The 12086-nt window shown below is 42.5% G+C and overlaps 1 protein-coding gene across 12 annotated transcripts in view; it reads left to right on the top strand.

Moving 5' to 3' along the window:
* Nucleotides 1–12086, top strand: part of JAKMIP1 (janus kinase and microtubule interacting protein 1) — a 341711-nt gene that overhangs the window by 213374 nt on the left and 116251 nt on the right. For 11 of the 12 annotated variants that reach the window (XM_033949625.1, XM_033949576.1, XM_033949539.1 and 8 more), the window contains 2 exons: nucleotides 1376–1522; nucleotides 7091–7231. In XM_033949625.1, coding sequence (XP_033805516.1) covers nucleotides 1376–1522; nucleotides 7091–7231 — 288 coding nt within the window. The remainder of the gene's footprint in view (nucleotides 1–1375; nucleotides 1523–7090; nucleotides 7232–12086) is intronic. The other variant, XM_033949596.1, reaches the window with a different exon arrangement.

Here is a 12086-nt window from a genome sequence, read left to right as displayed (position 1 = left end):
AATAGGTGCTGTGTAAGTTAAACAGATATTTGCAGAGTGGCACTTAGGCAGAATATTGGCATTTACGTATGTGCACTCATATTACTAGTAAATTCTATAGTGCTACTAGACATATGCAGTGCTGTACTCATATGCATGTACATGTCATTTTAGACTAGGTATTCTCAACCCAGTTGTCGGGACACACTAGGCGTGGCATATTAAGGGGGGGGCGAATCACCCCAGGGGTGGGGATGCCGGCATCTCTCTGCCCTCTCCATGCTCATGCCCTACCTTCCCCGCCCCCGTACCTCTTTAAAATCTTGCCAGCATGAGCAACAACTCTGGCTTGCTGCTCGCGCCATTCTGGCTCACTCTGAAATCATTTCCGGGTTGTGGGGCTAGGAAGTGACGTCAGAGGGAAAGCCAATGTCAGCACGAGCAGCAGGCTGGAGAAGCTTCTCGCTCTGGCAAAGATTTAAAGATGTACGGGGGCGGGGAAGGGAGGGTGCGAGTGTGGCATGGGGGCGCACAAGTAGCGGGAGGAGTGTTTGCATGGAAGGAACGGGAAGGGGGGCAGAAAGGAGGGCCAGTGCGGCGTCACTGACACAGGCGCCTCCCATGCTCGCTGCGCCACTGACACTTGGCCAATCTGGATGTCAGGGTTTCCACAATGAATAGATTTTCATGAGATATTTTAAAATACAGTATACTCCCGTGAATTCGCGCATCGTGGACTCAGTCTTTTGCAGTATTTTCCAACCGTCTCTTCCTGGTACTAAAGTCAGGCTACACCCATCAGGAGCTGCATTGACATACCAGATAGCGTGTCAAAGCAGCTCCTGATGGGTGTAGCCCGACTTTAGTTCCCGGAAGAGGCGGTCGGAAAATACTAAGAATGATCCTGCACCTGATTTTCAGCACCCGCCACTGCCTCCCCAGCTGCCCTCTCCTGCCTCCAATCCGCTCCTAGAACGGAACCTCTGCGAATTTCAGGGTGTACTGTACTGCCTTCATTGTGTGCAAACTTATCTCATGCATATTCATTGCGGAAGTCCTAGAAACTTGACTGCCTACGTGTGTCCTGAGAAACTAGGTTGAGAAACCACTGTATATGCATATGAGGTATATGTATTAATGGCAATATGCTAATGTTGACATTAGTGCACAGCCATTAAAAAAAATTAGTGTGTGAGCTCTGAGTGACTATCTAAGTAAACTGCATAAATGTGATTACCTAGTGTATTGAATTGCCATTTTACTCATTTGGGAGACAGAGCTTCCATCTGTGATAAGCAAGATTTGTAATAAAAAAAGAGGTACATGCACATTTTTTCCCCCTTTAAATTACGGTAGAACACAATAACTTATGGCATGAAATGAACTTCTTTTTCAGCTGAAACGTGTCCGAGAAACAGAAGTCCAGTTGAAACCTCTTTTAGAAAAAAATAATAGGATGTCCAGAAAGAATGACGACATGCTTCAGGCTATACAGAGGATGGAAGAAAAGTATAAAAATCTTTCAAGGGAAAATGCTGAAATGGTAAATAAAATGGGGGGAGGGGAGGATGGGGATCTAACTTGTATACAGTTAAAGCTGTATACAAGTAGAATCTTCATGCCAAAATGATCTAATTCTGTGATGATGTGGCATGGCAAATTCTGTTTGTGGTAATATGCCTTAAAATAGTACCGTATTTTCACTCATATACTGCGCACCCGTGTAAAACGTGCACACGGGTATAGCGCGCGGGAAACTAATTTATGTAGAGAGATTTTTATATACTGCGCACACCCGTATACCGCGCATGCCGCCCCGACTCTCCCGTCGCTGCCCGACTCTCCTCTGGCCGCCCCTGACTCTCCTTTCGCCCGCCCCGACTCTCCTCTGGCCGCCCCGACTCTCCTCTCACCCTTGAAGTCCTGTCCCCACCCTGAAAGTCTGATGCCCCCCCGACGTCCGATTCAACCCCCCCCCCCCGCAGGACCGCTCGCACCCCCCACCCCGAAGGACCGCTTGTACCCCCACCCGAAGGACCGCTCGTACCCCCACCCGAAGGACCGCTCGCACCCCCACAGCCTTCCCCCCTCCCCCTCCCGCATGGAGAAGCTGTCTACCTTGTTTCCGGATGCCAGTGAGCCCAGCTGCTTCCTCTGCCGGCGGTCCTGCCCCTTCTCTGAGCCCTGCGCTATGCTACTTCCTCTTCCGGCGGTCCCACCCTTTCTCTGACGTTAAGGTCTAACGCGCGTGGCAATTTAGCATGCACTATTCCGCGCGTTAAGGTCCTAATGCACCTTAGTAAAAGGAGCCAAATATATAAGATGATTTTGTGTATTTTTATGCATGTTATTTTGGAAATCACTGAGATTTTTAGTGGTATAGAAATTTTAAAACTAAATAAATACTAACACTGCAAAATCTCAGTGTCACCAGTAGAGTTACTACTCGCATTCCAACTTAGTTGGTTATTATTTTCATCATAAGCCACATTTTTCAGTATTCCTGTATTATGTTACTCTAATTGCTTGGTGTTGAATTTCACTTATAATCAGGGCCCCTGTTGAAGGCATAAGAGTCTGAAACACGGACCGTGTTGGGTCCGATACATGTTATCATCCGTATGAACAATTAGTGCTGTATGTTACTTCGGATATACGGACTTTTGATGATCTTACTGCTGTCACTTACATATTCGTAAATTTTGACATAGCGTATTTCATAAGACTGGGTATCCAGAAAAATCTTATTGAGATTCCAAATGAAAATAAAAAACATCTTTTAATGAACTTTTGAATCCAGATGAACTGACATTTAGGGCTAGATTCAGTAAATGGTGTTAAAAAATTGGCACTGAAAAAATTCTTTGTTCAATGCTGTTCTATAATGGGCACTCAAAGACGAGTGTCCATTATAGAATAGCATTGAGTTCCAATTTAGACACCAGTACTTATCGCCTGCTAAACCGGTTCATACACATGCACATTCCTTCATGCATTTAAAAAAAAAGCTTTAAATCAATGGAGGGACATTTTCGATAGGATGTTGTTGAGAAAATGTTCATTGTGAACCCACAAGATGTCTCTCTCTTTTTTTTTTTTAAATGACCCGGCTAGATGTCTAATTTGTTTTACCATTATTGAAAAAAAAATGTCCAAATTAAAATCATCCAAAATGAGCCATTTGCATGTAGGAGGGGTCAGATGGAATGGTCACACAGATATGCCAGCAAAATAGTGGGGTACCCTAGAAGGCACTTCTGTGAACTTCACATTAAGGGTGGCAGGTACACATCTCGCCATATCCCCAATGTATTATATGGTGAGCCCTCCCAAACTCCCTCAAACCTACTGTACCCACCTGTCTACCACCCTAGTAGCCCTTATGCATGTAGGTGACACCTGTATGATAGTACAGTGGGATTTTGGTGGGCTCACACTTTCCATCACAAATGTACTAGTTAGGGTGGCATTCGGACTTGGTCCCCTTCTCTGTAGCCCAGTTACTCCAGAGACCTTCTAGGACTGGTCATAGTATCTGCAGCTGTCATAGAGCAGATATTTACTGTCTCTTGCAGATATTGGGGGGTTGGGATGGGAAGATGGTCTGTGACCACTGGGGGAGTGTTCGGGGGCCATATTTTCATACCTGGTCAGTTTGGGTACCTTTTTGGCCTTATTCATTTTAAAAATAGGTCTAGCCCATCATCATACAATATATAATTCAAATCATCTGCAAATAAACTAAATAATAGCAAAACTAAAAAAATGCCCAAATCGGAAAATTACCCAAGTTGTATCCTGGACATTTTGTAAAATGTTTAATTATCGCTGTAAAGTGTCCCAAGGGCTAAGCCCGCCCAAAACATGCCCCCATAATGATTTAGACTCAAGACAAAATGACCAGAATGACATCTAAAAAGTCAGTTTCAAAAATGACCACTTGGAAGTTTTGACTAGTACGATATCCACGTGCCGGTTTAAGCTGTCTTTTTGACATCTGTCTTTTTTGAAAATGAACCCCACAGTAATGTGGGTGACTGGGACCTGTGCAGCGGGTGGGTGCGGCTCTGGCCACTTTGTTAGGCAGACTAGATGGACCGTATGGGTCTTTATCTACCATCATTTACTGTGTTACTAAGTATATTCAAAATTTCTCAGTCGTATATTTAGAATCCCATTTTTGACAGAAGGTCAGGATGTGTCAAATCCTTGTAGTATTATAGAAAAGGATCTGCAGATTTTAAAGCTTTTTCTAAAATACATTAAGGAATGTACGTATGAATGCGCAATGTGCGACGGCGGCAAAAAGGGTGAACAGAATGCTAGGAATGATTAAGAAGGGGATCACGAACAGATCGGAGAAGGTTATCATGCCGCTGTACCGGGCCATGATGTGCCCTCACCTGGAGTACTGTGTCCAGCACTGGTTGCTATACATGAAGAAGGAAACGGTACTACTTGAAAGGGTCCAGAGAAGAGCGAATAAAATGGTTAAGGGGCTGGAAGAGTTGCCATACAGTGAGACATTGGAGAAACTGGGCCTCTTCTCCCTTGAAAAGAAGAGACTGAGAGGGGAAATGATCGAAACATTCAAAATACTGAAGGGAATAGACTTAGCAGATAAAGACAGATTGTTCACCCTCTCCAAGGTAAAGAGAACATAAGGAAGTTCTTCTTCACCCAGAGAGTGGTGGAGAGCTGAAACGCTCTTCCAGAGTCTGTTGTAGGGGAAAACACCCTCCAGGGTTTCAAGACCAAGTTAGACAAGTTCCTGCTTAACTGGAACATTCGCAGGCTGGACTCATTTAGAGCACTGGTCTTTGACCTGGGGGCCGCCACGTGAGCGGCTGATGGGCACGATGGACCATTGGTCTGACCCTGCAGCAGCAATTCTTATGTTCTTAATGCACCGGTTTTGTAAGGCAGGAGCAACCATTTTACAACTGTCAGATTTCTAAAATAGTCAGTGGCGGTAACTAAGCAACGTACATGGCTAAGAGGGCAATTCTATAACTTAGTGCTGATTCTGCATACTGAATGCCGATTCCATTAAAGGTATCTGTGTGCAAGATGCCTTTATAGAATACTAGCATGAACTTGAATCAGTGTACCTTAATTTATGTGTACAGATTTGCTGGTTAAAGGTCCCTGTAAAACAGAGCAAACTACCTTTTGGCTTATTTCAAGAAAGTGTGGGATAGACACGTGGGATCTCTTAGAGAGAGAAAGAGATAATGGTTACTGCGGACGGGCAGACTGGATGGGCCATTTGGCTTTTATCTGCCATCATGTTTCTGATCCAATACTTCAGCCAATAAAAAATATAAAACTTAGAAATCCATGCCCTGCCTTTTATCGCATACAGTAAGAACAATATTCCGTCTCGAGCAACTCTTGTAATGTGCTGCCCACTGTACTAGAAAAAGTAGTTTGCTTTGTATTTAATGGATCCTTTCTATTCTGTTGAACTTTGGGCTCCTTTTACAAAGGTGCGCCAGCGGTTTTAGCGCGCACGCTAGCCGCTACCACCTCCTTTTAAGCAGGTGGTAATTTTTTGGCTAGCGTGCGCTTTAGTGCATGCTAATCTGGTATGTGCGCTAAAAACCCTAGCGCACCTGTAAAAGGAGCCCTTTGTGTCAGGTCTGTTGAAAAGCTGCTTTAAAGAGGCACTTTAGGTTTTGAAGTTAGAAAGTTAGAGCCCGATATTCAAAATGATTTAAACATCCAGGAGACGCCCCTGACCGTTAAATCGCCTTTCCGTGGGATTATCCAATTGTTTTTAGCAGCATATAATCAGATAGTGCTGCTGAAAATGCCCAGGTAGCACCCAAGCTGAAATTGGCTATTGTAGGGGCAAAGTCTGCACTTAGTTGGTGAAGCTTAAGTGCCAATTTTCAGCACTTTATCTGGCCAAGATAACTGCATTAGGGGGATGGGATAGGACTTGATATACCCCTTTTTCTTTGTGGTTTACACAGTCAAAGGGAAAGGGATTGGGACTTGTATACCGCCTTTTTGTAGCTATACAGCCACACTCAAAGCGGTTTACATACAAATACTTCAAGCATTTCCTTATCTGTCCCACTAGGCCAGGGGTAGGCAATTCCGGTCTTCGAGAGCCGGAGCCAGGTCAGGTTTTAGGATATCCACAATAAATATGCATGAGATAGATTTGCATCTCAAGGAGGCAGTGCATGCAAATCCATCTCATACATATTCATTGTGGATATCCTGAAAATCTGACCTGGCTCCGGCTCTCGAGGACCGGAGTTGCCTACCCCTGCATTAGGCTCATAATCTATCTAATGTACCTGGGGCAGTGGAGGGTTAAGTGACTTGCCCAGGGTCAAAAAGAGCACCGCAGGGTTTAAACCCACAACCTCTGGATGCTGAGGTTGAGGAAGCTCTAACCCCGATGCCACACTCTCCTCAGTATGCATATTTTAGACAGGTATTTATTTTGTACCTGGGGCAATGAAGTGTTAAGTGACTTGCCCAGAGTCACATGGAACTGCAGTAGGAATTGAACTCGCAACCTCAGGTTGCTGAGGCAACTGCTGTAACCATTAGGCCACTGCTCCACCTTAAACTTAGTCCTGTGTTTATGTAGTTCTGTATAGCCAGTTAAGTGCTGAATATCACACTTAACTAGCTATGTTTTCACCGACTCTGTATAACTGAAAATTTGGTGCCAGAGCCTGGATGTGACCTGGCATTGAATCTCCAAGTAAAGTGCCCGGAGCGGTCAGCAAAACTCTGATTGCTGCTAGCTGAATATTGGTCCCTTATTTTTTAATAATTATATTTAAGGGATATATTCAATCTTAAGCAAGGTATTAAGGATCAACTGACTTCTGAAGATCTACTGGATCGAGGCGACATTCATTCATGCCTGCAGACCTGCCAAGCTTGCTGCATTGATGCATCATATTCCCCAGCCTAGTGCTCTCAATATCCTAGTGCGTATGGGGAGTGTCTCTAGCCACAATTATAAAAGCAGTAAGCTTTCATGCTCAAATCTAAAGTGCCTTTTCAGTGCAGGAAATGTGAATTTAGGTGGTACAAATGATTAGATTTTTATATATAAATAATTTTTTAAATTTTACTTCAGAGAGAAAAGTTATCCACGCAGAGTTCTTTGAAGCGACACACTTCCTTGAATGACCTCAGTACAACGCAAGAAGAACAAGAACTTGAATTCTTGAGGCTTCAAGTTACAGAGCAGCAGCTCATTATTGATGATCTTACTGTGGTAATAGACCTCTCTAATGGTTCCCATAATCTTTAGGAGAGCGGGTAATAAAGTTGTTTACTCTGGTAAATTGACAGTCTGAAATTTACTTTCACTCAAATCGCAGTGTGCGCAGGGTGTGTTGGATGGGATTAGAAAATAACACAAAAGTACACACACAAAGTATGCATATATAGTTACACTGCCTTGTTCACTACTGGGGCTAGTTCTGGGATCCTACTTCATGAAGATATCTACGTGCTTATGTTACCTTGATAAAGTAGATGTGTATTTAAAAAATATTTATAGACACCCTTATGTAAAATTACATCCCCCCCTAAAACTAAATGTATACTTACAGTATTTAACAGAGAAAATGACATGGCCTATCCAGTCTGCCCATTCATATTTCTCCCTTAGGATCTCTTTTCTTTCTGTGGTCATATGCAAACTGGATTATTGCAATTCTCTTTATAACATCTACCAGTTGTCCAAATCAGGAGGTTACAGCTGATGCAAAATACAGATATTAAGCCTTTATTTGGTAAAAGAAGGTATGGTCATGTTTCCCCTCTTTTCATATATGAGCACTGGCTTCCTATAGGATCCAGAATTCTTTTTAGATACTTGGCTGCAGTCCATCATGTACTAAACTCTGGGCTACCACTGTTTCTTGCCTGTCTTTTCTTTATCTGTGCCCCTTGGCGTTCCCTCCATCATTATTTTCTTCTTGTGCCTTATCACTATCATATTCATCTTGACTATATAAGGAATTTCTGTTTCAGCACTGTAGAGCACACTAAGGAACAATGTTCCACTTTCCTTTAAGGCCAAACCTTTTCAGAAATTTAAAGGCATTCATTTTCCCTATTTATTGGCAGCAGCCTGTTTCATGTTCCCTTTCTATCCGTTTCTCATTTTTATTTTTTTAAGGAAATTGATTCTTTTTTTCTAGTTAATTTTTTTAATCCACACTGTATTGTTTGCACTTCCCCTTTAATGAGGGCAGAGTGTGGTGCAGTGGTTAAAGCTATAGTCTCAGCACCCTGGGGTTGTGGGTTCAAACCTATGCTGCTGTTTGTGACCTTGGGCAAGTCACTTAATCCCCTCATTGTGAGCCCACTGGGACAGACAGGGAAAAATGCTTGAGTACCTGAATAAAGTCATATAAACCGTTCTGAGCTCTCCTGGGAGAATGGTATAGAAAACTGAATAAATAAACAATGATTTACTTGGTAAATCACATAGATATGCTATTTTAAATTGCAGTATATCATAAGGTGAACTTGAAATCTCCTATCCCTTCCTTTCCCTTAAAGTTCCTCTGTGCTTGTCTTGTGCTTTTTTTTAGTTCAGAATACACTCTTTGTCTCCACCACCTCCATTGGGAGTCCATTCCATTCATTCACCACCCTTTCTGTGAAAAAGTGTTTTCTTAAATTCTTCATCCTATGTCCCCTTGTTGAAAGCTTTCTTTCAACTGAAAGAGGCTCACTTCCTGTGCATTTATGCCATGGAGGTATATATATGTCTATTATATCCCCCCTCTCTCCTTTCTTCCAAAATAAGCATATTGAGATCTTAAGTCTATGCTCATAGGCTTTATGAAGATCACTGACCATTTTAGTAGTTGCTCTCACACAATCCTGTTTTTATCTTTATGAAGGTACAGTGTTCCACCAGTCATTCGCGGTTCGCTGTTCATGGTCCCAGTCATTCGCAAATTTTCCGACTGCGAATGACCGGGCAGGAGAGCACAGCCGCAGCGGCAGGAGAGAGCAGCTGGAGTGAAGGAAATCACTCGCGATATACTCGAGCCACCTCTTCCTGCACTAAAGTCGGGCCTCACCAATCAGGAGCTGCGTGTCAAAGCAGCTTCTGATTGGTGAGGCCCGACTTTAATGCAAGAAGAGGCGGGTGGAGCATAACGCGAGTGATTTCCTTCACTCGCCGGCACTCCGGCTGCTCTCTCCTGCTTCTCCGGGTGCCTTCTCCTATCTCCCCCGCTAAAAACCATATTCACGGTTTTTCAGCATATCGGGGGAGTACTGTATAGTCTTCAGAATTGTACACAGTATTCTAAATGAGGTCTCATTTTAAAGGTAAACTAAAAAGCTTCCTATTTAAAGATGCTTTCCATCCTTAAACCAAATATAGGACTCCTTTTAATAAGTTGCACTAGCGTTTTTAGCGCATGCGCTAAACGAAAAATACTAACGCAAGCTCTATGGAGGTGTTAGCGTTTAGCGCATGCGGTATTGTAGTGCGCGCTTAGTGCGTGCTAAAACTGCTAACGCACCTTAGTAAAAGGAGCCCATTGTCTTTTAAATTTTTAATATTCCCTGTTATTTACTTTTTTCTTTTCGGTTTTCCTTTTTCTACCTCAAAATCAACTTTTTTTTTTCTTGCTCCCTTCAACTTTCTTCATTTCCCCCACCCAATTGTGTTAACCTTATATGTTTTCCTTTTCTGTAATTATTGTAGTTTTTCCCTTTCTTCCCTCATGGTTTTTTTGCATTTTTCCTCCAGGGAATGTCATTTCATGTACTTGTTCTGTAATTGATATATTTGTATTGCTTTTACCCGTATTTTATTATACTTGTAATTCGCTTAGAAATTCTTTGATAGGCAATTATATCAAATTTTAATAAAACTTGAAACTTGCAATATTGTTTCCTTATTCTTGCTGGCCTTTTCTCCCCTCATACACCCAAGCATCCCTTGGCCTTTTCTGTCATTTTTTTCTATTTGATTGGCCACCTTTAGGTTATCAGATATGATCACCCACAAGTCTTGCCTGTCTTTCATGCACTGAAGTACTTAATCCCCTATGCTATACTGCTCCCTTGAGATTTTACAACCCAGATACATGACCCTGCATTTTTTTTGCATTAGATTTTAGCTGCCAAGTTCTTAACTCTAAGCTTTGCTAAATCCCTCCCCATGATATCCACACTATTCAGTGTGTCTACCCTAGAGAAAATTTTGATAACATCCACAAAGTGGCAAACCATATCAGACAGCTCGATCACATTATCACTTTAAAAAAAAAATGGTAAAATAAATCAGACCAAGAATTGATCCCTGCAGCCAAGCCCTGGTAATTCCACTTTCATCAAAGTAAACTCTGTTTACTGCTATACTGAGGGGAGATATGATTGAAGTCTACAAAATCCTGAGCGGAGCAGAACGGGTACAAGTGGATCGATTTTCCACTCTGTCAAAAATTACAAAGACTAGGGGACACTGGATGAAGTTACAGGGAAATACTTTTAAAACCAATAGGAGGACATATTATTTCACTCAGAGAATAGTTCAGCTATGGAACGCATTGCCAGAGGTTGTGGTAAGAGCAGATAATGTAGCTGGTTTTAAGAAAGGTTTAGCCAGTTTCCTAGAGAAAAAGTCCATAGTCTATTATTGAGAAAGACATGGGGGAAGCCACTGCTTGCCCTTGATGGGTAGCATGAAATGTTTCTACTCCTTGGGTTTTGGCCAGGTACTAGGGACCAGGATTGGCCACCGTGAGAACAGGCTACTGTGCTTGATGGACCATTAGTCTGACCCAGTAAGGCTATTCTTATGTTCTTAATTCAGTCAGTCATTTTAGGGTCAATAGTAACATAGTAAATCACAGCAAATAAAGACCTGAATGTCCAATCCAATCTGCCTAAGAATCACACTTGTTATTAATTCATGATTAAATTGTCTTTCTTTGGCATTTCTGGAACATAGACTGTAGAAGCCTTCCAGGCACTATCCCTAGGTTCCAACTATTGGAGTTGCTGTCGAAGCCCACGCCAGCCTATCTAAGCCACCTTGTCATTTGTGGGACATAGACCATAAAAGTATGCTCAGCCCTGTCCTCACATTCCAGATTACTGGAGTGTGCATATTGAGGGCACGCAGTTTATTGTAAGTTGCACATTTAGCGCTGTGTGAAAACTTTATTAAAATCAGAAGCTCTGTTTGGGCTTTAGATGTGCATAAACCAGTATTTAGCGTTATTTTTATTTAGATGTTTACATTGCATAAATATCGAAATCCTAATTTTACAAACCCGGGACATACATGGTTAAAACTCTAAGGGGATATGGTTTGAGCGTGTCTCAGGCAGGACTAGAATGGGCTATAAAATAAACATGTATTCCTCATTTCAGAAGACTGGTGCACGCTTACGTCGAAAGAGGTGAGCGTCAAGATTTACACCTGCTGCTTGAATCATCTAGGTTTCAAAAAGGGGCTCCTAGTAAGCTTTGCTCCACTGAAGAGATTAGGGGAGGTTGCACCCTTAATCTCTCAATGCCCCCCTCCCTAACTATGAAATTGAAAAGGAATATTCTGCCTGCTATTTAGTGCTATTTAACCGGCCAGGAACAGCTCTTGGCCAGTTAAATAATACTTAGCTGACTAAATGCTAATATTCAGGGTGAGATGACTGCAGAATATTAGCGCTTAGCGGTTTGCCTGCTAAGTTTAGTGGCCAAATCGGGGTGCTTAAATAGCTGGTCGACCTTTGGCTACTATCAACTTAGCTAGCTAAGGGCTCCTTTTACTTAACTGCCCGCAAAAGAGCTTCTTACCGTGGGCCAGCAAGGTAAATGCTCAAACGATCATTCAATTCCAATGAGCGTTGAAGCATTTACTTCGCCGGCCTGCGGTAAGATCTCATTCCCAGTTTAGTAAAACCCAGAGTAAGTTTATAGTGGCTAGAAATAAACCTAGAAAATGCATGGCCTTGAATATCTTTGCTTAGTGCGACCATGAGAGCCATTCCTATGGTCTGAATGTCGGCCTCATTGTCTCTGTGACAGCTTAGGAAAAATAAAGGTTTGTTGCTGAAATGGCTAATAAATGTTGATGCTGGTACATAAAC

The sequence above is a fragment of the Geotrypetes seraphini genome, chromosome 1 (genome assembly GCF_902459505.1).
Source record: "Geotrypetes seraphini chromosome 1, aGeoSer1.1, whole genome shotgun sequence".
Taxonomy (NCBI): domain Eukaryota; kingdom Metazoa; phylum Chordata; class Amphibia; order Gymnophiona; family Dermophiidae; genus Geotrypetes; species Geotrypetes seraphini.
This window is presented reverse-complemented; position numbering and strand designations above follow the sequence as displayed.